We start from the raw sequence: 25,967 nt of genomic DNA, 5'->3' as shown, positions 1-25,967 counted from the left end.
AAAACTCACTGTAGAAACCATGATGACCATCAGATTTCCCAGTTCCCTGGTTTTGTTTTTTCTGGCTGGCAGACTTGATTATTTATCGGAAGCGAAAGGTAGTAATGCAGGCAAATAAACATGTGACCAGTCTCTGTTTTCTTTGTGGCTTAGTGAAAGATAGACGGGAAATAATGAAAGCATTGTTTTTTTCTAGGGAAAAAAATTAATAAGGGGGAAATTATGTGTCATATTAAACTGGACAAAAAATAAAGGCTTAAGTGAGTCAATGGTTTGTGTGTGCGTATGTGTGTGCGAGCGTGTGTGTTCTGTGGCTTCCACTTTTGGAAAACTCACATGGCTGCGAGCCGAAAATTAATCTGCTATTTTGTATACTCTTCCAGTGGAATGTTTCCATAGATAACATTGGCAACCAATTGGGCTTAGGCTGGATTTATTGCAGTTGTGTTCCTGCCTCTCTACCTTCACACAAAATGTCGTCTTTCTTCCTCCCTTTTCAACACATCAGTTAGGTGCTTGTCTAAATGAGAACTACTTGCAATCTCGTGGAAGGATGGATGCTGACTTCTGAGCAAAATATTGACAGCGCAGTTATTCTGTCACCCCTATCTGCTGCTAAGTGTTTGCAGCACGCATGTGGAGCTTGCAACCATGCTAAACCTATTACAGGCATCCCTCTCTTTTAACACCGTTCCTGTGAAACTCATTGTGTATAGTGTACCGTTCCTTAATGATAGCTCGGCAGAATAATAAGTAGACTTTCTGGGAGGGGTAAAACCCTATGAACTGAATTGCTGTTGAGAAGGAAGACAAGGTGTGTGTGCGTGTTTGTGTTTTAATTTGGCCTACTCTGTAGGAAAGGTATTCTGCATGTTTTAGTTCATGCACTGACTTAGACTGTTTATGCACTGGGAACTTAACTGCCCCAGCTCATATGCAGGAGCACAAATAGGGGGCGGATGAGGTTCACCGGGTCAAATGCTCCCCCATGTGGGTGCAGGAAGAGGTGGAGCAACCTTCCACAACTAAAACTCCAGCCTGCAGCCTGGCATGAAACCTCCAGTGCATAAACAGTCTTAGAAAGAACTGACATGCATGTGAAAGGAGTTTCATATTGGGTGGATGAAGATAAATGTCAGAGGTGGACTTGATTTCAGAATCTTTCGTTGTCTCTTAGAATTGCCCGTCAGTTGCAGTGCATATACTTGATCTGCCTTGTAGAATCGTGATTGGCTGATATAAGCTATATTGTCTAGGGTTAAGGTCATGGTGTTCAAGGGATTATGTTCATGACAGAGGGGGATGTTCTGCCTTTTTAGCGTCTTCTATGTTATTCCTTACCCGTGGTGGGTGTCACTGTGGGATTTTGGACACTTGAGAAAATAAGATCAGATGAGTGTACTGTCCATTCCCATCTCCTATTTAAAAAAGTGGCCAATCTTCAGATGTTTCATGAAGCTTTTATAGTACAGAGTGCTTTTTCTTCCCATCCACCGACTCCAACAGTTTTTAGAAGCACCATAGGATGGCTCACACTTTTGAACCAACTGTTTGTTTTCTCTCTGTGTTGTCTTTTCAGTGTGCATGGGTGTCTGTATCAATATTAAAAATGGACCAAAAACCCTCTCAATGTACAAACTGAAACTCCTCTAATGAATGGGAGATTGAAGGGGAAAGTACCTGGTCCATACATACAAACTATCCCTAGCTATCAGCAAAGGTCCTCTGAAAACAGCCCTTGTTAAAGTGGTTGATACTTATTTACTTCAGTTATACCCATGTATCTCCTCACTAGCTTATATCATTCTCCTCTCTTCCATTTTATCAATCACAACAAACCCTGTGAGTTTGGCTAGGCTGAGCAAATATGATCGTCCCAAAGCCATTCAGCAAGCTTCCATGGCAGAGTGGTGCTTCAAAGCTAGATCTCACAGATCCTAATATGACACTCTTGTTTAGGCTGTCTCAGCCAGGGTTTCATTAAACCCTGGCGTTTCTTGACAGCCCTCGAAGCATTTCCTGAATGGGTGGGAGTTAATTCATTTTAAAATATATGTTTTAAATTTATTAAACATTAATCAGATGGTATGACCATATGTGGTTATGTTGACCTGCCCCCCCCCACTCCCAAAATGAACAATGATAGGCCTGAAGGAAGTGGGGAGAGGAGGGGTCCCAGATGGGCATGTACATAGCTATGCATCCCAACCATATTCTGCACGATTGTACCACTTCTAGAGTTTCTTAGAGCCTGAAGAATGTTTCAGGGGTTTCTCAGCGGTAAAAAAAAAGTTGAGAAAGGCTGATCTACTGTGTTTCCCTGAAATTAAAACACTGTCTTATATTTATTTTTCCTCAAGAAGACACACAATGGCTTATTTTCAGGGGGTGTCTTATTGGTATTTAGAAAAGTCGTTGATGCTGTCAGTGCTCTGCACCCACTTGTGGGTGCCGGTTGGCGAGCTGGTGCCAACATCTCCCCTCCTCACCACTGGTCGCCTCGCAACCCTACCGCTGCTGCTGGTTGTTGCTGAGGGAGAGAGACCCACAGTGCTATGTAAAAACAACAGCCACAGCTTTACTCCTATGGTGTACATTGCGCAAACAGAAATCCTGCTACGGCTTATTTTATGGGCATGTCTTATTTTTGGGGAAACAACTACAGGGTCAGTATATCTCAGATATATGTGCCTTGCTTCTTTTTGTAAACTCATCTCTAGCACTGGATGCTATTCTAGCAACAGATATTGTCATAGGTCAGTTATGAAAAAGGGCCACTCATGTGTGAGTGTGAGTATGTGTCTGTGTGAGTGCAGACCTCCTAAAGTCAATTGATTCCTAGTTTCCTCTTTCACCACAGACTAACAACTGTAATTACAGCAGTTGTGCCCTATATCATGGAAAGAACATAGATAGCAAAGGAAGTGTGTGATGCTTTCTGTGCTGAGATGGAAGGCTGTAGACTTTCCAGAAGTCACTGCAGCCATGACAAATTTGCTTATTAAAAAATGCGGCAGTGAGGCTGCCAATCTTTCGCACAGGATGCTTTATTCATATGTCATCTTGTTTGTGATCTTGAAGGTTATCAGAAGTGGGTTTTTTTTTTAAATAACTGGTAGGATCCAACCAGCTTTTTCTCTGAATATCATCCAATCTCCCTCCTTACTACAGCCTCCAGCCCACATTGACTTTTTATATTCAGGAATCCATGATTCTCAGCATAACTTTTGGGGGGATGGCCAAAGAGAAGGACTCCTTCCTTTTTTCAGCAGCAGAAAAAGTGATTGGCTTCAACCTAGTTGCTTAAATTTGTCAAGTAGCCATCTTGAAAGCTGTGCAGTATGACAGGAAATTCAGTGCTAGAGCATCTGCAGTGTCAGAGTCTTGCAACGGTATTAGTACTTACTGGAGCTCTGGGCCTCTCTCCCTCCAACAGCATTTGGATTAAACTGTGACTGCCGGCGTTAGGGGGCCTGGTAACCACTGAGGCTGAATGGAGCTCAGCCAACTAATTTCACAGAAGCCCAGTCGATAGTCTTGCAAAGGCATTCGGAAGGCGAGGAAGAAGGAAACAGCAAGCCCTACCATGCTGGACATCTTCCTCTCTGCACTCATTAATTTTTCAAACCAAAAGGAGCAGTGACTGTTGATTAGCCTTCACAATTGCCGGGCAAGTGGGATTGATCTCAGGTTAGAAGTGAAGGCAGAGTCTTGAGGGAAAGACAAAGCGATTCCAAACCGCTCAACAGATTGTAGAGCTGGACACATTGTTGGGTCATGTTAAACAGAATTCAGCACACGGAAATGAAAAACATCCCTTTGCTGTGGTTCTCTTGACAACCTACCTGTCATCACGCTCCCTTGTAGGACTTAATTCGATCCAATGCTCGCTGTTCTTTTGCTGCAGAATTACTCCATGTCTTTAACCTTTGCATACCCACAAACTACTTCCCCTTGTACAGCCACACGTAATCCCCACATGAGCAGAACAGCCACACATAATTCCAAGTTAAGGGTTTATAACCAACATCTCTCAGAGCCATTGTTTGCATTAACTGTGGATGGTTGGCGATCCGAATGGATCGCCAACCATCCACAGTGGACAATCACTTGTATCTTTTTTTGCTTCTGCTAATGTTTTCTGCTAATGTTTTGCTTTTTTTCAGCCTTGCTCACAAGTTTCGCCAAATGCATATACAATTTGTGCACACTGATTTTTTTCATGTGTGTGTTAAGTTATTCTCCTTTTACACTCAGTGCACATATAGCTGAACTTGTGATTTAAACGCCATGTTTTTAAGCTATTTATCCTTGGTTTTATTTGTCAAGTGTACATGTGTTTCGCTCTTTAATTATAAACAGATTGTGCATGTACATGCAGGAAATATGTATGTTCATTGTAACATGTAAACAGGGCTACTGTGTAGCCAGCGCAGAGTAAAGTCTATGTTTAATAAACCATATATTTACACCATGATCTCACATTGGCCTATTATGCACGGCCACTGAAATGGCGGTATGGAGAACGCGGAGGAGGAAGAAGCGAAGCATACCGCAAACGCACGGGACGGAACGCAACGGCGGCAAAACCCAGAGCAGCCGATTATGCACGCGGCCAATCTGGAGCCACTTCTGGTTGCGCCCTGGTCGCCCGGGAAGCTCCACTTTCTTCCGCATTTCGCTAACGCAGCTTTTTCAGCGGCATACCTTGACTCTGCACCCGGTTGCTGCCTGCGGCATGCATTATTGGTGATTTTAGCCGCCGCCATTCCACCCCGAATGCGGACCTTCCACTCCGTGCATAATAGGCCATACTGTCTGAACGGAGCTGAAAATTACACTGGATTTCTGCATGTTAAACATTTCAAAATAAGCAAAGTTGCTGTCCTCACTTCTTTGAAGTTTTCCTTCCCATGCTGTTTTGCCTGCTTTTTAAAAGCTTTTCTGCTGGCCTCTGATTTCTCCATACGGTTCTCTCACCTTTGAGTAGCACATTACACCTTGTTACTGATTTCCTCTCATTCATTGCTTGTGTTGCCCATGAGGTCACGGTTGTTTTTTCAAGGACGAGGAGATAAGGGAGGGGCACATCTTAGTTTTGCTAGGAAGGAGTCAGAGATAAGGGAGGAGATGGATTCAGATTGGTCACTGTTGTCAGTGTTCTTGCCATACAGCTCACTCAGGGTTTGCGTTACGGTAAGTGCTGAGACATCCTTGCCCCCGTACTTATTGGAAGTTGAGAGGGGGGAAACTAAGAAAGATACAGGGACACTAATAAGGTATGGTCAGCAATGACATCACTGCATCTACATGTTAATATTAAACAAGTGCTTCAGAGTGTTCTAAGTCCTCTTTCGATTCTATTGCCAACTAACATTCGTCCCCTTTTGGTGGTTCACCTGGTGGAGGACATAGTCATTGAGACAATACTTGTCAATCCATGTAGGAGCTATATGTGACCTTGTCTTACTTTAATCATTAGTATATCTAAGAGCATATGTACTCATGGTTGCATTTATTGCAGAACGCACCTTGTAAAGACCAGAATGCAAATGACCATGAGATTTGTCCAAAATATGGCTTTAGCCCTTGTTGAGACCTTACTGTTCTCCTCATTCCCAATTCTTATAGCACAATACCCAGAAAGATCACTAAGGACATCTAAAATTACTGTATGGACCATGATTCATAATTTCAACTGTCCAATCCATTTCCAGATTAATCAGCTAGAGTTTTAAATGATATACAGACTGAATCTTGCTACATGTTGCCTAATTTGTACCTAGTCTTCAGAATCTTTGCCAGTAGATACCAAGCCTTCTTGGTAAAATATTGATAAATATTTTGGTAAAAATACTATGCCAGACGAGGGGAAAATAGCCCAAATTGCTGTTTAGCGTGAGTATTGACCATGCTAGGGCACTATTGGTGTTTTACCTTTTGAATGCCAATAAAGGTGGAGTGACTGACTATGCCAGGGAGCTGAGTAGCATTGGACTTCTGTCAATGGAATCTGCCCTTATAATTTAATTGACAGTACCAGCTCTAGGGAATGTAAGATACAACAGGTAGTGATGACGATGATGTTTGCATTTCAAAGAACTAACTCAACTAATGACCTAGAATGTCTCTCATCCTATCACAGTAGACTAATGTTCTGGGCCTTTGCTAAATAGCATCAGATCCAAATGAAATAACTGATTTGCTTTGCTTACCGTATCCCACCCCCGTCCAATAACCAGACCATTCCTGCTTTCTGACGGATTAATGCTTCCTGACTTGTCAGTGGCCCCCTCAATTAATTCAAGATTGCTGTGTAATCGGCGTTTGCAAAATATCTTAGTGAACATATGCAGAAGGAAGTGTGGATGCCTCACTCCCTCCTTCCGTGATAGGCATCTTGCACAGGGACTATTTCTTTCTTGTTTTACATTAATGAAGTCTTCACTCTTCCCACTGTTAACACCTACGCATGTACTGAACGTCTCCAAGGAGACAAGGAAACCCTTGAGTCCAGCAATGGTGAATCCTCCAATGAGACAGCAAGCAAGAGGCAACTCCTTGAGGCATCTAAGCTTCCAGCTGTCCTCCTGCAGACATTAATTTGCTTCTGGCTCCTACAGGCAGGCTTTTCTCCTTTTGCATCTTAAATGCTGGTGAGTGCTTCAGGCTTCTCAGAGCGAGCTGGGTGGGGAAAACATGACATGCATCTCTTTGTTCTTTCTCCCCCCCCCCTCCCCCCCAAGTCTTCTGTATATGTCACCCGGCCATCTCTTCAACAATTCCAAATGAATTTCCAGCTCTGGTACTGCCACCACCAATCCTTATTTTGCAGCTTTACTATTTATTGTATCTAAATCTGGCCATTGCTGGAGGTTTCATAAGGTTGCTCCTTGCCTGTTGTTTCCTAAACACCTATTACTTGAGTAGCATTATTCTCTATGTGAGATACTGTTTTCTGCAGTACCATACAGCCAGGTGTGTCTCAATGTTTGAAAGGGAGTCTTGATTGCATCACTCATTGGGCTTGCAAGCACAATGTTGTGTTCTCCGTTAGTTTCTTGTATCAGGAACTGCTTATCCCCACCACCGCCACCCACACATGCATACAGTACATAATTCATCTGTAGCATTTTCTGTCACGGGATTTTGTGATGGCAAGTCCATTCTATGCTGTTCATGACAATGATTAATGTAAGGTAGCATCACATGAGCATTTAATATTCAGAGACATTCAGTACCTCAAAACATAGGAGATGGTTGTCCATTTTGTCTGAGTGTATCTTACAGAACATTGCTGGAAATGGATGAACTTTTGGTCTGATCTTTTGGTCTGCCTTCCCCAGTCATTACCATTTACCCCCCAGCAAGCTGGGTACTAATTTTACCGACCTCGGAGGGACGGAAGGCTGAGTTAACCTTGAGCCGGCTGCTGGGATCGAACTCCCAGCCACATTCTGGATCAAAACAAGTTAGAGTTGTAGAACACCTATATTAAAGCTTCATTAACTTTGGGAGGATAGGCTGGAGTTTGAGCCAGGCAGCTTGCCCCATCTCTTCCTGCTGCCGCATGGAAGAACATTTGGCCTGGCGCATCTCATCCACCGTGGATTTGTGCTGTCATACAGGAGCCGGGGCAGCAAAGTTCCCGGTGTGGAAATGATCAAAGAGCCTATATGAAACTGGCAGTTTAGTGCTTTAAAAACAATCTGAGTCTTGGTCTAAACACTGATAAAGTAACACTTGTGTTCAACACACTTTACCATAAATGTTTGCGCATAATATGTGAACTGAAACAAGGAGGCCAGTAATTTCATTTAGTTTCTGGGGGTGGTGTGTGGCATGGGGAATACAAGCACATACAACAAATTAAAGATGGTTTACTCTTCCAATGTGAAAAAAGATCCTGTGTTTCACTAACCATTGGATCTCTGTATTCAGATGCTCCACTGTTCATGCTCCACTGTAGTAAGAGTTTGTGGGAAATCATGGCATGGCTGGAATGTGGCACCTGATTGATCTAAGAATGAGGCCAGGAAGGAAAGTAACACATGAAGAGGCCTTAACAACTATTGTGGTATATTTTTGGTAGGCCATTCTAAAAAAACCAAAATGACCAAGTGTCTTGCTCTAGGGAATGCTGTTCTTACTCTGTCAGGAGGAGGCAGGGATGCTGGCCATTGTCCATATCTTTGACTAATTAGATTAAAATACCCAAGGCAATATTCTTACCAACAAATGTCCATTACTGCCACAGATGCTCTGATACTTCACACGAACCATAGTATTGCCTTGAATACAGTCTGGTGATCTTTCTCATTGTGATGTTTGTCCACATTTTCCCAGGATAAGGATGAAACAGTGAACCCATAGTGGCAGCAATTTTATCAGCCAAGATTAATGTGGTTTTCCTTGTATGTTGAGTGAGAGAGCATTCCTGATTTTCACTATTACTGTGGGAAATTTGGGGGCTTTGATTCCTCTTGGTTAACTTTAATATTCTTGTGGCAACCACACTATTTCTTCTAGAACCAAATGCTTCTTATGTATGTATGTATGTATGTATGAATGTACTTATTTATTTGTAATTACATTTCTATACCACCTTCCCTTGTGGCTCAAGGTGGTTTGCAATACAAATCCACAGTTCACAACTCCATCCAATTTTGGTACAGTGTATAACAATCAAACTCATTAACTTGTAAATGTATAAAACTTGCACCACGTAAACATTGTAATCCTCCAAACTGTTAACTATATGACCGTAAAAAACTGTCTTGTCAAGGCCAGACTTGGGATCGCCTTGTGTTGTATCAGGTGATATATCTGGTGGGAGAGGGTTCTAGGGGATCTCAGATGATGGTATTGCCTCAGTTAGTGGTTCTAGGACTCTGAGAGCAATATTTGAGTCCTACAGCACCTTAAATATCAACAAGCTTTCTGGGTCATAAGCTTTCAAGTGTCAAAGCTTTCGCAAGCGTCAAAGCTCTCTTTGTCAAATACTTCATCAGATAGATGACCAAGGGAGTTTTGACTCTCAAAAGCTTATATTCTGGAAATCTTATTGGTTTTCACAATGCCACTGGACTCATATCTTGCTCTTCCATAGCTGACCAACATGGCTACCCACCTGAAAGTAGAACTCTTTGGTGATTGTGCCTTTAGGAATATATGCAATATATAACATCAGTGCACCTAGATGACATTTCTATCTTTGTTTTCTTCCAGGCTCTTCAAGTAGCAAGGCAACTTTTATTACAGCAGCAGCAGCAACAGCAGCAACAGCAACAACAACAAGTTAGCGGGCTAAAATCTCCCAAGAGGAATGACAAACAGCCATCCCTTCAGGTAAGAAACATATTTCTACTGATTTTTAATAATGTGCACAGTGAAATGTATAAAGTAAGGATGAGAGAGCATGTCAATTACAATAATGTTCAATAGTTCTGTTTTTTAAACATAATTATGAATTTATAAAATGGTCTGTATCCATCCAGCTTTCCAGCTAGTAAATGGAACTGCTACCAAACATGCTTTGTGAGGAATCATTGACAGAATCCATGTGGGACAGGAAAAGATTCTACTGAAAAGCCCAATAATTGAGTTTAGCCAGTAGAACTTTTAATGAGGATGCTCACACATTGTGGGAGTTGATAGGATGGATTTGTAGGATGGATGGTCATAAAACAATAGTTGGGATGGAAAATTGATTTTTAAAGCATGTTCAATGTTGTTACCATTGGTTTGGCATTGCTGTCAATCATGTTAGAAACATGCCTGTATGGACTGCTTTGATAACATCAAGAACACACAGTATACATGTGATTGGAAAGGGAAGTCATCAATCTTAATGAGAAGAGCTGTTTTTAAGATGAAGCCGTGCATTATACCCTGTGATTCTGAGATGGTCTGAAACAATGAACATTCATTGTGCTGTTGGTAGCCATTTTCTGGGGGAAATGTCCATTCCTAGAAATAAGGGGCATTTGGAAAACCCTTAATTTGGGGTTGGTTAAATTAGGGTTACAAAATTTAAAACAATTTTGAATTAGATATAAAATTTATTCATACAACTTTATGCAAGTGTTAAAGATTTTTTTTGAAAAGCCCGTTCTAATTAAATCTTTCCCAACTTCACTGATTTTGCCATGCCAAATCTGTACATTATTATGCTGTGTTTATCTAGCTAGCTAAGTTGGGTTTTTTGCCCATGTCCTTCTGGGGTCGTGGGATATTTTGCACATTTTATTCTTATACAATATCCCCAGTACGGTAGGGTAGGGTGTAAGAATGTGCTTAGTCCAAAATTTTTCAGTGAGCTGAGTGAATATATGGAGCTGATATCTCTAGTCCTAAATTGAAGTCCTAGTTTCAATGCCACACTTGTATATCAAGTTAGATGCAGATTTGGTATCATGTTGTATACCAGGGGTAGTCAACCTGTGGTCCTCCAGATGTTAATGGACTACAATTCCCATGAGCCCCTGCCAGCAAACACTGTCAGGGGCTCATGGGAATTGTAGTCCAATAACATCTGGAGGACCACAGGTTGACTACCCATGTTGTATACAAAGAAAAGTAGGGAAAATGTCAATTATTTTATTTGATTTACAATTTGGAGCGAAGACTGTTAACTCATAGAACTATGGTGATAGTGATTTTCCTAAATCAACTCAGTTCTCTTCTGTACTAGAGGAGCATTGTGGTTCATATTACTTTTACCCATTTGTTCCACGTGTAATATCGTAGATATATCCATTTATTCAATGTAACATTTCATCCATAGTGATTCTCCAAGTTCATCCAGTGATGGGAGAAATGGCTACAGTTCATAGAGATAGACTATTAGCTAATAGATTTGATGAAAATTTTCGTCAAGATATTAAGGAAGTTTTTGACTTCCTCCCCCAAATGTATTGTGTTGCACTGTTACTTGTATTCATGCTTTTCACAGAAGTTCTTTTTGAATACCAATATTCAAATCACCACTAGTATTATTGTAGTTTTACAGATGGGGATAATACGTTTGATGAATTATATTGTTGGCTCTTGATCACAGAACAGAGAAGGTTTACTGGAATGACTCTTAAGTTACACAATCATGCTCAGTCATTCGGTACCCCACCTTTTTGTTTGTTGTGAATTGCTGTTCTTTGAAAGAAAATAAACCATCATCTCTGAGGAATTGCATATATATATATATATATATATATATATATATATATATATATATATACACCATATTATTGTGAAATAATAGAATGCTGAATTCATGATGTTTGTCAGAACTTTCAAAAATAATACATATTTTGGTCAATCCATAGTGGATCCTTTTGCCTTTTAATAGACTCTTCTACTGGGGACATTTTTAATGAGGTATTGTGCTGGCAAGGCCTAGTGTCAGGTACTAGAAGAAGCCGCTTTGTTGTGCAGATGTCTTAAGAATTGCTCCAGAGGATGAAATATGACTGTGTTGACCTTTCAGCTGTGAGCTTATTTGTCAGGATTCAAATAAGTTGAAAGGATCAAACCAAACAGTTTCCGTAGTCAGACTGGGAATTGCGTTTCAGAGGTCAACAGTGAGGGCCACGTCGCAGATTCCATAACATAGCCAATTGTTGGTATGTATTAAAGTGCTGGAGCTGCTGCTGCAGTCAGAGACACAATTAAAATTCTAATTTATTAATGTATACAGAGAGCTGGTCCAACCTGTCACTCACTGATTCAAATGACTGCCCATTCTTTTTCCCCCCTTGCTCCTTGAGCTTTCACATCCCTAAACCTACTCTTGAATATAGCAGACACTGTGAACCCAATGGCACAATAAAGATGTGATGTGTAGTTTATATGTACTGGAGGAGTAATTGTTAAGGAGAAATATACACAGGGATCCTTTCTCATTCCCGTTTCCAATATGAAGTACTGAATAGTATTGTTTGCCTCGTTTTTATCAACAGCCAGTGGTTGTATTCAACCTGAAATCAGTGTAATGATTTCCAGTTATCGTTATCTAAATAACAAACTGGATTTTTCCTGCTGTTTTACTAATGAACTGAGCACGTCCTTTTAAAAAAGGAAAATGATGCTGATGGTGTTAAATTGATTTTTTTAAAGATTTATTAATAAACTTTACTGGCAGCATTTCTGGCAAATTACTACACCAATCTTTCTGCTGTTATTGGTTCTGTATGTTAAGATTTTCATTCATTCATTCGTTCATTCATTCATAATCTGCCTTTCTCACAGAGACTCAAGGTGGATTACAAATACTGAGTCAATACATTCAGTGTAAGTACCAATGAATTAGGATTTTAGAAGCCTGGAGCCACCAGAAAAGAACTGTATAGCATTGGTATACATGTGACACATTAAATGGTACAGAAATTATGTAGACAGGATTGTACTTGCAATAAGTATGCAGCAGCATAGACCATAACCCCTAATCGTATATCTAAGTAAATTTGTGAAACCATTTTATACAATGCAATCATATTATCTGTGCAGAAAAACCCTCTTGAATTGTGCCATTTTTGGTTGTGTTTCCTAGCTTGGGAATGGTGGTGTTCAAAAAAAAAAAAATTACATTTGCTTCATATAAGATTTTGTTTGCTTAAAACATAGAAGGAAAGAGAGAATGTTAATCTGCAATGTCACATTTTAGATCCGCCTGCCCCAGAGGTTGTAAGTTGACAACCATGGAGGTTCGGCCAGCATGTTATAGATATTGAATGATACAGACAATTTATGGTCACTAAAGGATATTGCTAAGCGAGTCTCAGTCATTCTAATTTAGTAGTAGCTGAGATGTGGCTGTGGTCATGCACAGTAGTAGACAATTTTTTCACATTCTTAGTAACTCATGAATGAAGAAGATTGAAGGTTCCTTACATACCTTAGTGTTACCCTTTGTGTTGACTTACATCCATTGACTTTGAAACCAGAGTACAAATCAGTTGAACATCTTCCAGGAGAATGCCCTTTGTTACCACTTGACCTTGACAGGTAGTGGTAGAGCCTTGTTCTTGCACATTTCAAATGTCTATGTATAAGCATTTGTCTGCTTTTTTGTTTGTTTGTTTTATTCTTCCAAATACAAATGCTGTGACTCACATTTTTAAGCCCACTTGTATACAACCTTGTCTTTTATTTGGAAGGGGTCTCTGCCTTCACAGCCTAACACTACAAACAAAAGACACGAGAATGAATTTTAGTAGCTAGAAATTGGAAGGCCATAAAATATCAAAAACCCCAAAAATAAAATGGGTAAAGCATAAAGATTAAAGCATTTTGTGCAGATATTTGACACTGATGTTAAATTTTATAATGTACAATAATCATTTCGCTGGTCAAGGTTTGCACTTCACCTGGCCAGGATGTATATGCTTAGGACTGGATCTATCATTGATTAGAAAATACACTTATTATGTTGGACGTTTGGTGCAAACTTTTTTCTGTTCTTTATTTGACAGCATGAATTTAAAAATTGGAAGCAAATTGAGAGACTGTTATTGTATTGTTTTGCTCAAGAAAATAAAACTTCATACGTGTTTAAAAACTTTCAAAAAAGTCAGTAGCAGGACCCTAAAGTATCTTGGTTCATAAGACTTGCCCATATGTCAGTGTCAGACGAATTGTGAGAATAGAAGGGAGAAAGTATTAACATGTACTCTGAACAAATATTATATTTCTTTTGAAGATGTGTTAGGTGCTTCTTTAACCACATCCTACCTACTCATTTGGTCATGAAAGTTCAAACAATAGTTGTGCTGCCTGCATTATAACAACCTTCTATAGCTAGTAAGTAAGGGAAAACAATCCAGTTCTGCCAACTGTATGTGTGCATTGTATGCATTGGTGTGAAATCTGTCACAAGTCCTTTGCCTGTGAGAGCGGATGTTTCCTTCCCTCCTCCCGCCTCTCTTCTTGGCTTTGCCAATGAGATAGAAATTCTCCTTCCCTCGTCCCACATTCCTCCTTAGCTTACCCTTTGCTTCCTGCACAAAGTAGTTGCTCCTGCTGTGTTCTGAAGCATGTAAGTCCTTTTTGCACCTTAACTTGCTAGCCCATGGCAGTCATGGATTGCTTGATCCATGCACTGTGGCACATAAGGTAGAAGCTTTTTAAAAGCTTTATTTTAACCTGGGTGGGGAATGTTCAAAGGTGGTTGGAATCAAAGCAGGAGAAGGGTGGCAGAAGCAGCCTCTATATTCTGCTGGACTTGTGACCATTATACAGTGTGGTGCTGTGCCCATGACCCTTGAGAACACTGGGGATGAAGGGTGCTCTGTAACATAATCCCGCAGTGGATTGGGACATCACAGCATTTTAAAATCATGTAAAATGGTGACAATGAATTGATTTAGCAGCAATTTTTTACTTCTCTTTTAGCAGGGGTCAGTGTGTGTGTGGGGGGGATAACTCTCTGTATTTATGTATGTATGTATGTATTAATTTATTCATTTATTTATTTATCTATTTATTTATTTAATTTCTATACCGCCCTTCCATATGGCTCAGGGTGGTTTACATACAACATGGGGGGGGGGGATACATGGAACAAATTAATATATAACCTAAACAAATACAACAACAACAATAATCTAAATAACACAATTTCAGTGATCTTAAACAATATAACAGGAAATGAACTCAGCTAAGGCCCTAATCAGTAGAGGAGAGCCCCTCTGGATTGCCGTTCCATCTACAGGAAACAGGAAACATGAAACAACATTCCTCTGCATGCTAGGCAGGATATAGCTGCAAAGGAAGAGTCTGTGTGTGTGTGTGTGTGTGTGTGTGTGTGTGCATGTGTGTGCTCATGCGCGCACATGCTTGCTAGGGTTGCCAATTCCATGTTGGGAAATTACTAGAGTTTGGGGGGATGAAGCTTGGGGAAAGTGGGGGAGGGACATTAATCAGATACAATACCATAGAGTCTAGCCTCTGAAGTAGGCATTTTCTCCAAGGGAAGTTCTATCTAGTTTGGTGATCACTTGTAATTCTGGGAGCGCTCATTACTTCTTAGTCGGTGTCTCATGCTATTTAATTAGATTATTTTATGTCACATAATCCAACTTAAGCTCAAGTAGAAAATTGATAAACATATTATAAAGTATAAATACATAATGGAATAAATAAATAATAAGGATGGACATGAACCTAAAAATTCCAGTTCAGGGTGGCCCCCAAACCAACCCCTGAACAGAGCTGGAATTTTCCCAAACCAAACTGGCCAGTGCAGAGCACCCTTTCTTTCAGCCATGACTTACCACAGCCAGGAGAAGGGGGGGTGGGTCACCTGGGAAGGGTTAAATGGCTGCCAGCCATTTAAACATAACAGCTGATGAGTAGCACCTCCAGGCTATTAAGTTTAAATGTCTTACAACCATTTCAGCCTAACAACAGGGCTGGTACATCTGTCTGCAGTTAGCAGTTAGGCTGAAATGGCTGCAAACTGTTATACAAATCAGTTTAGCTTCTCCATGCTTGGAAGCGGGAGTGATATGGCTAAAATGTTTGTCAGCTATTTCACAATTTTTTAACAATGTTTTCGCTCTCCCCCCTACTTCCAGGTTGGGGCAATTAAAAGCAACAATTGGGCAGGTGAGCCCATCCACTGATGTCTTCATTCACTGTTAGGCTAAAATGGCTTCAAGTCATTTCAGCATTCCTTTTGGCTTCCTGTGCTTGGATGAGGGTGGTGGTGAAATGAATGGGTTAAATTTCTTACAGTCATTTAAACCTAACAACTGATGGGCAGACCTACCCTGCTCAGTTGTTAGGTTTGAATGGCTTGAACAGCTAAACATGACAAAGGTCCGGTAAACGTTTCAAGAAGACACCTACCTGGACATCAGTTCAGGGGCGCTGATTCAGCTCAAGTTCATGCTGAATTTTTGCTCAGGAACAGGTTTAAGATTGTTTAATCATATTTAGAACAGAATCATAGAGTTGGAAGGTGCCATACAAGCCATCTAGCCCAACACCCTACTTAATACAGGTTCAGCCTAAAGCATCCAGGATTATATTTAGAATGGGTTTGCTAGTTAAGATGAAGATCAGAAACTACACAAAGATATAAAAAAATGGATACATGTTCTAATTGAGCACTGTCAATTCTGCAGACTGTAGAGAAAAATTTCTTGGTTTTAGAGAAGACCATAACCCTTGAGTATAATGAATTGATATTTTCAATATTTTGAAAAATGCCTTAAGAGTCTTTTAAATCTGACTTTAATAAAAGGCATAAAGGTAGTGATGTCTTTGTAAAGGAGCAGACATGGTACCTTTGAAAATAGACATGGAAAATGGAATTCTGCTGAAGAAAAAATTGTTGCAAGACCCTTTAAATATAAGTTGAAAAATAAAGATGCTAAAATACAACCTTGATTTACTTCTCTATCAAGGCAAAAACCACTCCATGAGTTTTCCATTTTCTCCACAGCAGACTTGAGTCACAAAAGAGGAGTAGAGATTTTTTTTTTATTAGCCATAGCAATCTTTTGACAATTGGAGGTACATTCTAGTTTTCCCAGCAGTCTACTTTTAGGTATGGTGTCAAAGCTCTCTTAAGATCTATAAATGCGAAATACAGTTTACTTCTGGGTGAGGAGATATATTTTTCAGCCAAATAGGCTCAGATCAAGCAACAATCTTGTGGTGTGAAGCCCTTCCTTAAGCCAATTTGTTCCTACCAAAGAATGCTATTAGAGTTTATCCATTTCTCTAATTTGAGGTATAAGTATGAAGTATACAACTTTCCCACTAATGAGAAGAAGCTGATAGGGAAATGGTTTACTGGATCTAACTTTGAATATTTTTTTAAAGATTGGATCAACAATATGTTTCCAAACTGAAAGAATCTTCCCAGAGAAATTGATCTCAAAAAAAAAAAAGTGGGGGGCTGGAATTGTGGCCCATCATGCTGGTGGATTAGCCTTGAACAAATGATTAGGCATTAAATTGTCTGCAGATTTCCTGCACATAAACATTTGATCATGAAGATCACTTCCAGTTTGGTTATAGTGGGCCAAAAGGAGGGGGGTCAACAGCGGTCAAATCACATGATGTGGTATTTTTTAGTAGCGAATATTTTCTTGAACAATAGCACCCGTAAAGAAGCAGAGATACATAGTAGAAAGGGTAGTCTTCTATCCAGATTTCTAGAGGTCACTAACTAAAAAAGGCTGGAATCATTCTTGATAATTGCAGAGATCAGAAGGCCCCATGCCCTATACATTTCCTCTTTTTTCTTATTTAATGTTTTTCTATATTGTCCTTAAGGTTCATTAGTTCCCTTAGTCTCTTACAGGTTTTACAAGTTTTCTTTTATTATAGGAACTTGAGGTATCATTTCAATTTCATGTTAAAAAGTTGAAAGAACAAGATTCTGTAGAAGTTAAATGTGCTGTCAAATGCTGAGTAGACTGAATAAACATTGCCTTTTAGGCTGGTCTCTTATTTTCATTATTATTATTAGCATTATTAACATTAACTATTAATAAAAGTAAGGAGATCAGTTCAGGAAAGAGGTAGATGGGTAGGTGGGTAGATAGGTGGGTGGGTAGGTAGGTAGAAAGATACAATCAACCCATCAAAAATCCTGTGTTAAAGGTTAATATTTGAAGTCTCTCCAAGGATTCCTGTTTGCAAGTGGCAAGCAGACCAGAAAGAAGTTCTGTGTTCATTCCTGTTTACATAACTTCCACTGTCTAGCTTTTTAGCAACTATGTTCATCATAGCAATCAAGAGGTATACAAGCCAACTAGTGTACAGGCATAGGTTCCCCAATTATCCCTAAGCATTATCAACATGCCAAACATGGGAAGGAGCTGTGGTTCACTGGACGAATCTCTGTTTTGCATGCAGAAGTTCCCAGGTTTACTCCATGGCATCTCCGGTTAAAAGAACCAGGTAGTAGGAGATGTGAAAGATGTCTCCCTGAGTCCCTGAAGAGTTGCTGCCAGATGAATGGTCTAATTCAGTATAAAACAGCTACTTGTGTGTATCATGGGTGTAAACAACGAATCACATAACCGGTACTCATTCAGAGTTGTCAATGGTCAGTACACGTTTAAGCAGTGACATGATATCTCTGACTGATACGGGCAGGTATCCAGTCAAAAAGAAATGGCAGTCTCTTTGTTCTGATTCAGTGCTGCCAGAATTTGGTCCATGGGAAATCAACCAATCCCTCCTGCTGAGTGATTCATAAGGAGATACAGGCTTTCTCCAGTCTCTCTCCAATAACAGTGCCATAGTATAGAAGCAACTCCTGAATAGTCTGTTGAAGAATTAAGGGACTGAATTCTGTTCCTTTCAGAAGGCTTTGCAGCCTTCATGAGCCTATAGAAGGATTTAATTGAAGTAAAGCGTTGGGGCACAATTAGGCCTGGCTGTATTATGTAGTGGTGTGTGTTTGTATGAAGAACAAGATTCTTCTCTCAAGCCTAGATATTCAAGGGCACTGATTCCAAAACTGTGTTCCAGGACTAACTAGTGCACTAGAATAAGTTATTAGATCACTGTGAACCCCAGAACTCCCGCCCAAAAGGAGGCTGCTGTTGTGCCCCTTAGCTTCTTAGAGATTGATTCTGCTTTGTCTTTGCTCAGGTTGTCATTGAATTAACCAGTTATATCTGATATAGAGCGTCCACAAAATAATTTGCCTTCAGAGAAGACTGCCTGTTGAGTTCCTTCACGACTTACTAGATAGTACTTTCAGAAAGCTTGCCCAAGGTGGTGACTCATTTATGTACACGAGTTGTGGGCTTCTTTGAAGACTGGTAATTTTTGGTCTTTCACTCTTCTATGACTTCATTTTAAGGAATGCAACATGCTGTAGAATCATCGTGGAAGGGGTAAGCTACAAGAGTTCAAAACCATATTTGATCTTCATCCCCTCCTGATGACCTAATTTTAAATGCATCTAGTGTTGAGATTGTTGTAACAAATTGTTCTTCAAATGAGAAGGTGGGTCTCTACATCTTGAGAGCCACCTTTTAAAAATCCCCCACCCCTCCTTAAAGATAAAACATTTATCATCAGTTTTGTGATGATTTACAGACATATCATGCTTGAGTGTATCTTTGGGTTTGTTATAAACATTGTGGAAGAAGAAAGAATGAAACATACTTGACTGGTCAGAAATGTGTAAATTGCTGACAAAATGACATATGTAATTAAGAGTGCTCCTGCCATTTTACCTTGTGGTTTACACCTACAGTGTTGAAAAAGAGAGTGACTCCCACCTCGCTAATTACCATTATCACTGAAATGGTAGGGTTTGAGTCATTAGTTCCATGTGCATTTAATTAGAGGAAGGCTGAAATTGGATTTAACTTATTACTTTTTCATGGATCACTTTCTTGTCATCACTTCAAATTGGATTGCAGCCCCAGGTAACTAATTATGAGAGCCACAGGATCAAGAGTGAAAAAAAGGTAATTAGGAATAACACAGTCGGACCCTTGCTGATAGTCCACTTGTGTTTGGGGGGTGGGGAAATGAGAGCTGTATTTTGTAGTATTATAGATTATGGAGTTAAAGGTATGCAGTATTACTAGGAATCATGGGAGCTTGACACCACCTATAGTGGTTTATATGATATACAGCTGGGTTGAAGATGTTGTATCAACATGGTTCCACAATCAGCCCCTTAATACCAAGATTAAACTTGTAAAAGCAACAGATTGGCTGTAGGCATGAGGCATTTTAACAATTGCATAGCCAGGGGTCTTTACAGGTATGATTACATCAAAGCTGTTGAAACTCCAGACTGTTCTTAGCCATAGTTAGGGGGACTGTTCACGTATAGTAGGTTGTGCTTAATTATTTACTATTGAAGATCTTGCAACTTTTGAAGAATCATTCATACTAGGTAGGAAGATACTTTGCAAATCATTATTTTGGGAATAATGTGTGTTTTGACAACTCTTAACAAAGCAGACTAGTACACATTTCATTTGGTAAGGGACACAAAAATTCTCCTGTGCAGAGGAAAATGAGGCTGTAGGTGATCTTTGTAATTGGCAAAAACTTTGAGGGAAATGAAAACTACTTGAGACTTCGTGGCAATGTTTAGAGTGTCGTTTGCCAAAATGGCAGGGGAGTACTTGAGACATTGTTTCCCAGTGCTTACAGACCTTGACAAACATGTCTTCTCTTTAGCTTCGAGTTTGCACATATTTTAAGATATGGCATTTCCCATTTTGAATGCATTTCATCAAGTTTCAATGCTTAGGGATATTTTAGTTTCTGTATCACAAAATAATTTTAAAGAGACAGAGCTGTATATATGGGATTTTTAAAAGTAATTCAGAATGCCTATCTAGACCATGCAAATAGAGTGAAATGTCATGGGGTTACTTTATATAGTTCTGCTTTCAGTTGGTTTGCCATTTCCCGCCTCTTCTTAGCTGTCGGGATGGGCATCCTTGGTGATCCATCCAAGTACTAACCAGGACGGACCCTACTTAGCATCCAACTTCTGCTGAGGCTAGCCTAGGCCATTTAAGTCAGGGCATGGATGGATGGAATAACCTGTCATAGTTTCAGTGGTTGGCTAACTAATGTGGACTAGTTGGGCTAATTAGGGTGACACACCAAGACTTCTCTTATTATTATTAACCATATGGAAGAGACAGGGATGGGGAACTCTTGCCACATAGGTGGGAAACAGAATTTCAATACTATGAACCCCGCTCAGTTAGCTAGTTAGATATATAGAATTGGTGGTAGGGGGAGGTAACAAGAAACTAGGGCTGCCAGCTCTGGGTTGGGAAATACTTGGAAATATTGGAGGTGGAGACTGGGGAGGGGAGGGACCTTCGCAGGGTATAATACCATAAAGTAGTGCTTCTCAACCTGGGGATCGGAACCCTTTGGGGGTCAAACGACCCTTTCACAGGGGTTGCAGCAGGGCAAGCAGCTTGGCCGGGGGAGGGGGCACCATCCACACAACAGCCTTGCGGAGTAGATCGAGACAGAGTGTTTGTCTGTCTGGAGCAGCGGAAAAGAGTGAGATCGGCATGGTGCGGCAAGAGGCAGAACTTAACTGAGAAACCCCGGAAAAAAACAATTTATATACAATCATTAACTATCGATCTTCACGCCATTGGTCAGTTTCGGTTTAATTTGAAAGAACACTTGCATAATTTTATGGTTGGGGGTCATCAGAACACAAGGAACTGTATTAAAAGTGTTGCGGCATTAGGACATTTGAGAACCACTGCCATGGTCTGCCATGCAAAGCATCCGTTCTCTTTCAAAGGGAAGTGATCCTGGTTGTCTGAAGATCAATTATAATAGCAGGAGATCTCCAGTTGCAACCTGGAAGTTGGCAATGTTATGAGAAACCACTACCAGATTATTGCAATTCGGCCTGTGATTTATAGTAGGAAACAAGCAGTGTTTACCTGACCTTTGGGTGCAAGAAGAGTGACTATATGCTTTGTGGCAGTTGTGCGTTTTTTTTCTTTTTCTGGTATCATTCTGATAAATATGCTGGACATCCAGGAGTGGTTGTGGTATGCACACTGTGGGTCAGGAGTCAACTCATGGAAATAAATGTTAGGGCACAACTAGAGAAGACCTTGGCGATCTGTAATTGGATTTCCTGTCTCTTTAAATGTCTCTTAGCAGCCACCAAGAAGAGCGAGATGATAATATGAATCTGGCAGACTAGGTAAGGGAAAGTTAACCCTTTGTGGCATTTGTCATCTGGCTTTTGATCTCTAGCATGACCTCTAGTTGAACCGGAACCATAACAACTCTTTTTTAAAAACTCAAGATTGGGCTTGGTATAGTGTTTAGGAATGCAGACTTCTAATCTGGTGAGCCGAGTTCGATTCCCCGCTCCCACACATGCAAGCAGCTGGGTGACCTTGGGCTCACCATGGCACTGATAAAGCTGTTCTGACCAGGCAGAAATATCAGGGCTCTCTCAGCCTCACCCACCTCATAGGGTGTCTGTTGTGGGGAGAGGAAAGGGAAGGTGACTTTAAGCCACTTTGAGACTCTTTTGGGTAGAGAAAAACAGCATATAAGAACCAACTCTTCTTCTTCTATATCCATGATGATTTAGATGTTTGTCTAAAAAAATGAAAGTAAAAGTCATGTGTTACATATATATTGCTTTCAGGACATTGGAATGTACAGCCAGGATTTCCTACAAGTGTACGATGGGATCATGGCACATGGTATAGCATGTCCTGATGTCGCTTCTGCATCTGAACTAGCTAATAGCATCCTTTAGGGAGAGTGTTATTACTTTCTCTAGTTAATCACACGTTGGAGACAAGCCCATTTTCGGAGCCATCTCAAAATAGTTAAATCTTCTGTTACAGAACGAAGTGAGACCTGCCCATTATTTTGCGGTGGCAAAATGTGTAACATTTCACGGGAGGGAGTTACTAAAAGATCATCTTATATAGGAATAATAAACTCCAGTTGAGGAATTTTTTTTTTTACCCTTTCCTTTTTAACATGAATGATTATGAAATAAATCTAGGGATATAAAAACACCCCTCGGTCCTTTTAATAAAGAAATGAAGGGGCAGGCTGTTAAAAGGTAACATCTTAAGTTGATTTAGAGTTTTATTCATGGTACTCATCTGTGGTTGAAAGGGGAAGCAAGCTGAGGTCAAGTGATGTAGTGTTTCCATTTTCCATATGAATCTCACTGTGCACGATAAAAGCGCACCCGTTTATTTGGTAAGTCTGTAGGAATTTCTGACAAAGTGCAGAGGTCGCTTTTCTGTCAACTTGAGCAGGCAGCATTTTTGTACTACTGGTTCCTGCCTCCCATTCCCTGTTCCTGCTACAAACCATAGCCCTGTTCCGACACTTGCATCCTAGAGTGCTGCAATCTGCATCGCATTAATGCACAGCACTGGAGCCCATCCAGTGGACAGGGGGAAAATGCGCCGGAGCCAAGAACAGCAGCAGCCGTTGGTGCAGGTGCTCTAAGAACAGAAGCGACAATGAGGGGCGAGTTCGGTCCACTTGGCAAGATGCCCAGGGAGGAAAGCCAGCTGAGACTGTAAAGGGGCAAGATTGAAGAGTAGCGGCTGGGGAGGGGGGGGGGATGACATGCTTTCGGAGTTCAGTCCCTGAAGAAAATTGCTGTCTGTGATCGCAAGGCATCTATGCTCTTCCTGCCGTTATTGTTTGCCCAAACGAGTTTGAAGTACTTATCAGATAACTGTGGATGAGCAAAAATAGGATAAAATCTTTTACAAATGCCCATGCATTCTGCTATGTTTATAGATATTATGGTTGGAGAGAGAGTGGTAAGAAAGAAAGATTTTGTGTAATATGTATTTATATAGATTGAAGTATCTACACTGCTTTGTTATTAGAGGGCAGCCTAAACATGTTACCAATATTTATTGATCTGCAAAAATGCTCAAGGACTTTGGTCATTTAGGCAGAGTTTCTTTTTGTGGCACTTGTGGATTGCATGCCTACCCTAGAGTAGGAGTGCAATAGAAAGGAGTGATTAAAATGAGGACTTATCTGCTAGAGGATGTAGTGATGATCACAGGAATAAATAGCTTTAAAAGGGGATGAGATAGGTTCATGGAGGATAGGTCTATCAGTGGCTACAAGGTATGGCAACTGAGGGGAACCTCCATGTTTAGAGGCACTAAACCTCTGGATCCTAGATCCAGGGGGCAATATCAGGAAAAGTTCTTTTATGCCCTGTTGTTGTCCCTCCAAAGGAACTGGTTGACCAATGTATGAGACAGAATGCTGGGCTAGATTTTTATTTATTTCATTTATAATTGGATTTATAGAACCACCCCTGTTGTCCCAGCCATTTTGGGATGTTGTACAACCAGCATGAAATAAAAGCAATGATCATTAACTCATCTAATAGCTATCGGTGCCCTTGCTACCAAGCTCTTGACGTTGCTCACTGTTTTGCAAGTCCCGCAGAACTGAGTAAGCTCAGAGAGGGCCCACATCTCTTCCAGAAGCTCATTCCACCAGGTAGGGGCCAGGACCAAAAAGGTCAAGGCCAGGCGAACTTCTCTTGAGCTAGGGACCACCAGCCTGTTGGAACCAGCAGAACCTTTCTGGAGCCTGTTGGAACCAGCAGAACCTTTCTGGAGGCTTTAAACAAGAGTCAACCCAGGCTGCAACTTGTATATAAAAGCCTGGCATATTCATGCTCACAGGTTATACATACATGTGTGCTGAGCCAGTAGTGGTATGGGTTACAGTGTACAAAGGAAGTAAGACTCCCAAGTGCTGATCACATTTATTTTTTGCCAGTCCTTTCCAAGGCTGAGTCTGAAGCTGATCTGGAGTTTTTAATCCCAGCTGGTTCAGATCCAGGATAGAGATACCCATTGGGTCTACTGGAGAACATTTATGAGCAACTATCTGTTTTTTAAGGCTTGGAGATAGGGTTGTGACAGACTTCTGAACTAGGCACATGGAAAGTGCAAATCACATGTTCTTTACTGCTGTGGCTGTGGTAGCTGTGCGGTGAAGTCATACCTAGTAACTGGTTTTGTGTACCTTCAATTTTGTTACTTAGCTGTGATATCATGGGCAAAATATTATAAACATATCGTGGCTATAGCATGCTTGCTTTAAAAAAAGATCAGGAACTTTTATTAAGTTTGTTTTCGTTGTCATACTGTAAAAATTTATTATGTGTACTGTGTATATTAGAAACAGATTTGGGCAATTCTGTCTAAATGAAGTCATCATGCTTATTTCCAGACTGTCTGTTTTTGGTTGTGAATAATTTTCATACATCAGATGCCTGTCGTATTTAGAAATTCTCCACATTTTTAAATAGATTTCCCCATTTTTGAACCTTTGTAGGAAACAGAAGCCTTATATGCTTAAGAGGTATATTTTTTTTTGTTTGTGTAAATATCATTATGTTAGAAGCTAATGGATTTAAGTGTGTTGGGAGTAAACATAAGAATAATTACCCGACCTGTGTTTTTGTTTCAGTATTAAGCGCTTAATCTTACAAGGTTGATTAAATATTGAAGCAATATAGTATCATGGGAAACCAGCCTACGATTGAGAATGTCCTTTTGCATTTGATAACAAACAAGCACAGTCTAGAATAGGGTCTAATTCACCAGGGCCGATTTCCAGCACAGATGTGGGCATTTCACTTGGCCCAACAGTTATCCCAACCTTGCCTAGTCAGTTCTATTCTTTATTATTTTCCACCAAAAGACAGCAATGGCAGCTGGATCCATACTCTTGTGCAACCTATGCAGGGAGAAGGGAAGCAAAAGCTGAATGGGAATTAGGATGTGCATTGCCTGACAGCATAGTATTATCGCGTTTTCCTTTTGCAGAACTAGTGTCAAAGTTCAATGACAACAAGCCAGGCCTTTAAAAAAAATGGGGAGGGGGGATTGGGGACTGGCATCTTCAAGACTGGTCTGTACACAACTCTTCTCTCCTTTTGGTAGTGTGCAAGTGCTCATGTTTCAAGTCATGGCAGCAAAGGCCAGCCAGCAGTGGTACAACCAGCAGGACTGTGGACATGCTGTTTCCCCACACAAAAGACCCATGTGCATGTGCTGGCCCACAGTGATTTTCCAGGGAAAAGCCCAAAGACCTGCACTGACAAAAGTCATAAGGGAAAGCAAAGATATCTGAAGCACTCTGGGGGCTTTCTGTGGATCTATCAGCATGGACAGACAAAGCAGCAATTCTGTTGAACGACTAAAGTTTTACACTCATAATGGAAACCCTCTACACTGGAAACTGTCACTGGTATTAATTTGTAGCTCGGGCAGGGAGACTTTCCCAGAGATTCATTGTTTTGTACAAAATTTTGATAAATGTAAATAGGATTTTTAAAAACATCTTTATTTTTCCCTAAAAACTTTCCTGTCCCTCTCCCCATTATACAAGGGTTTTAAAAACCTTCTGGCAAGGCGGGATTGTTTTCAAAGTTCATAACTTCTGACAGACCATGTAGG

At 40.5% G+C, this 25,967-nt stretch overlaps 1 protein-coding gene across 22 annotated transcripts in view; it reads left to right on the top strand.

The window, feature by feature from the left end:
• FOXP1 (forkhead box P1) overlaps positions 1-25,967 on the top strand; it is a 613,965-nt gene that overhangs the window by 412,330 nt on the left and 175,668 nt on the right. For all 22 annotated transcript variants that reach the window (XR_013228958.1, XM_077325163.1, XM_077325165.1 and 19 more), the window contains one exon: positions 9,229-9,348. Coding sequence is in view for 21 of the 22 variants with exons in the window: in XM_077325163.1 (XP_077181278.1) it covers positions 9,229-9,348 (120 nt within the window). In the remaining variant the exon portion in view is untranslated. The remainder of the gene's footprint in view (positions 1-9,228; positions 9,349-25,967) is intronic.

Source organism: Paroedura picta, chromosome 3, assembly GCF_049243985.1.
Source record: "Paroedura picta isolate Pp20150507F chromosome 3, Ppicta_v3.0, whole genome shotgun sequence".
Taxonomy (NCBI): Eukaryota; Metazoa; Chordata; class Lepidosauria; order Squamata; family Gekkonidae; genus Paroedura; species Paroedura picta.
This window is presented reverse-complemented; position numbering and strand designations above follow the sequence as displayed.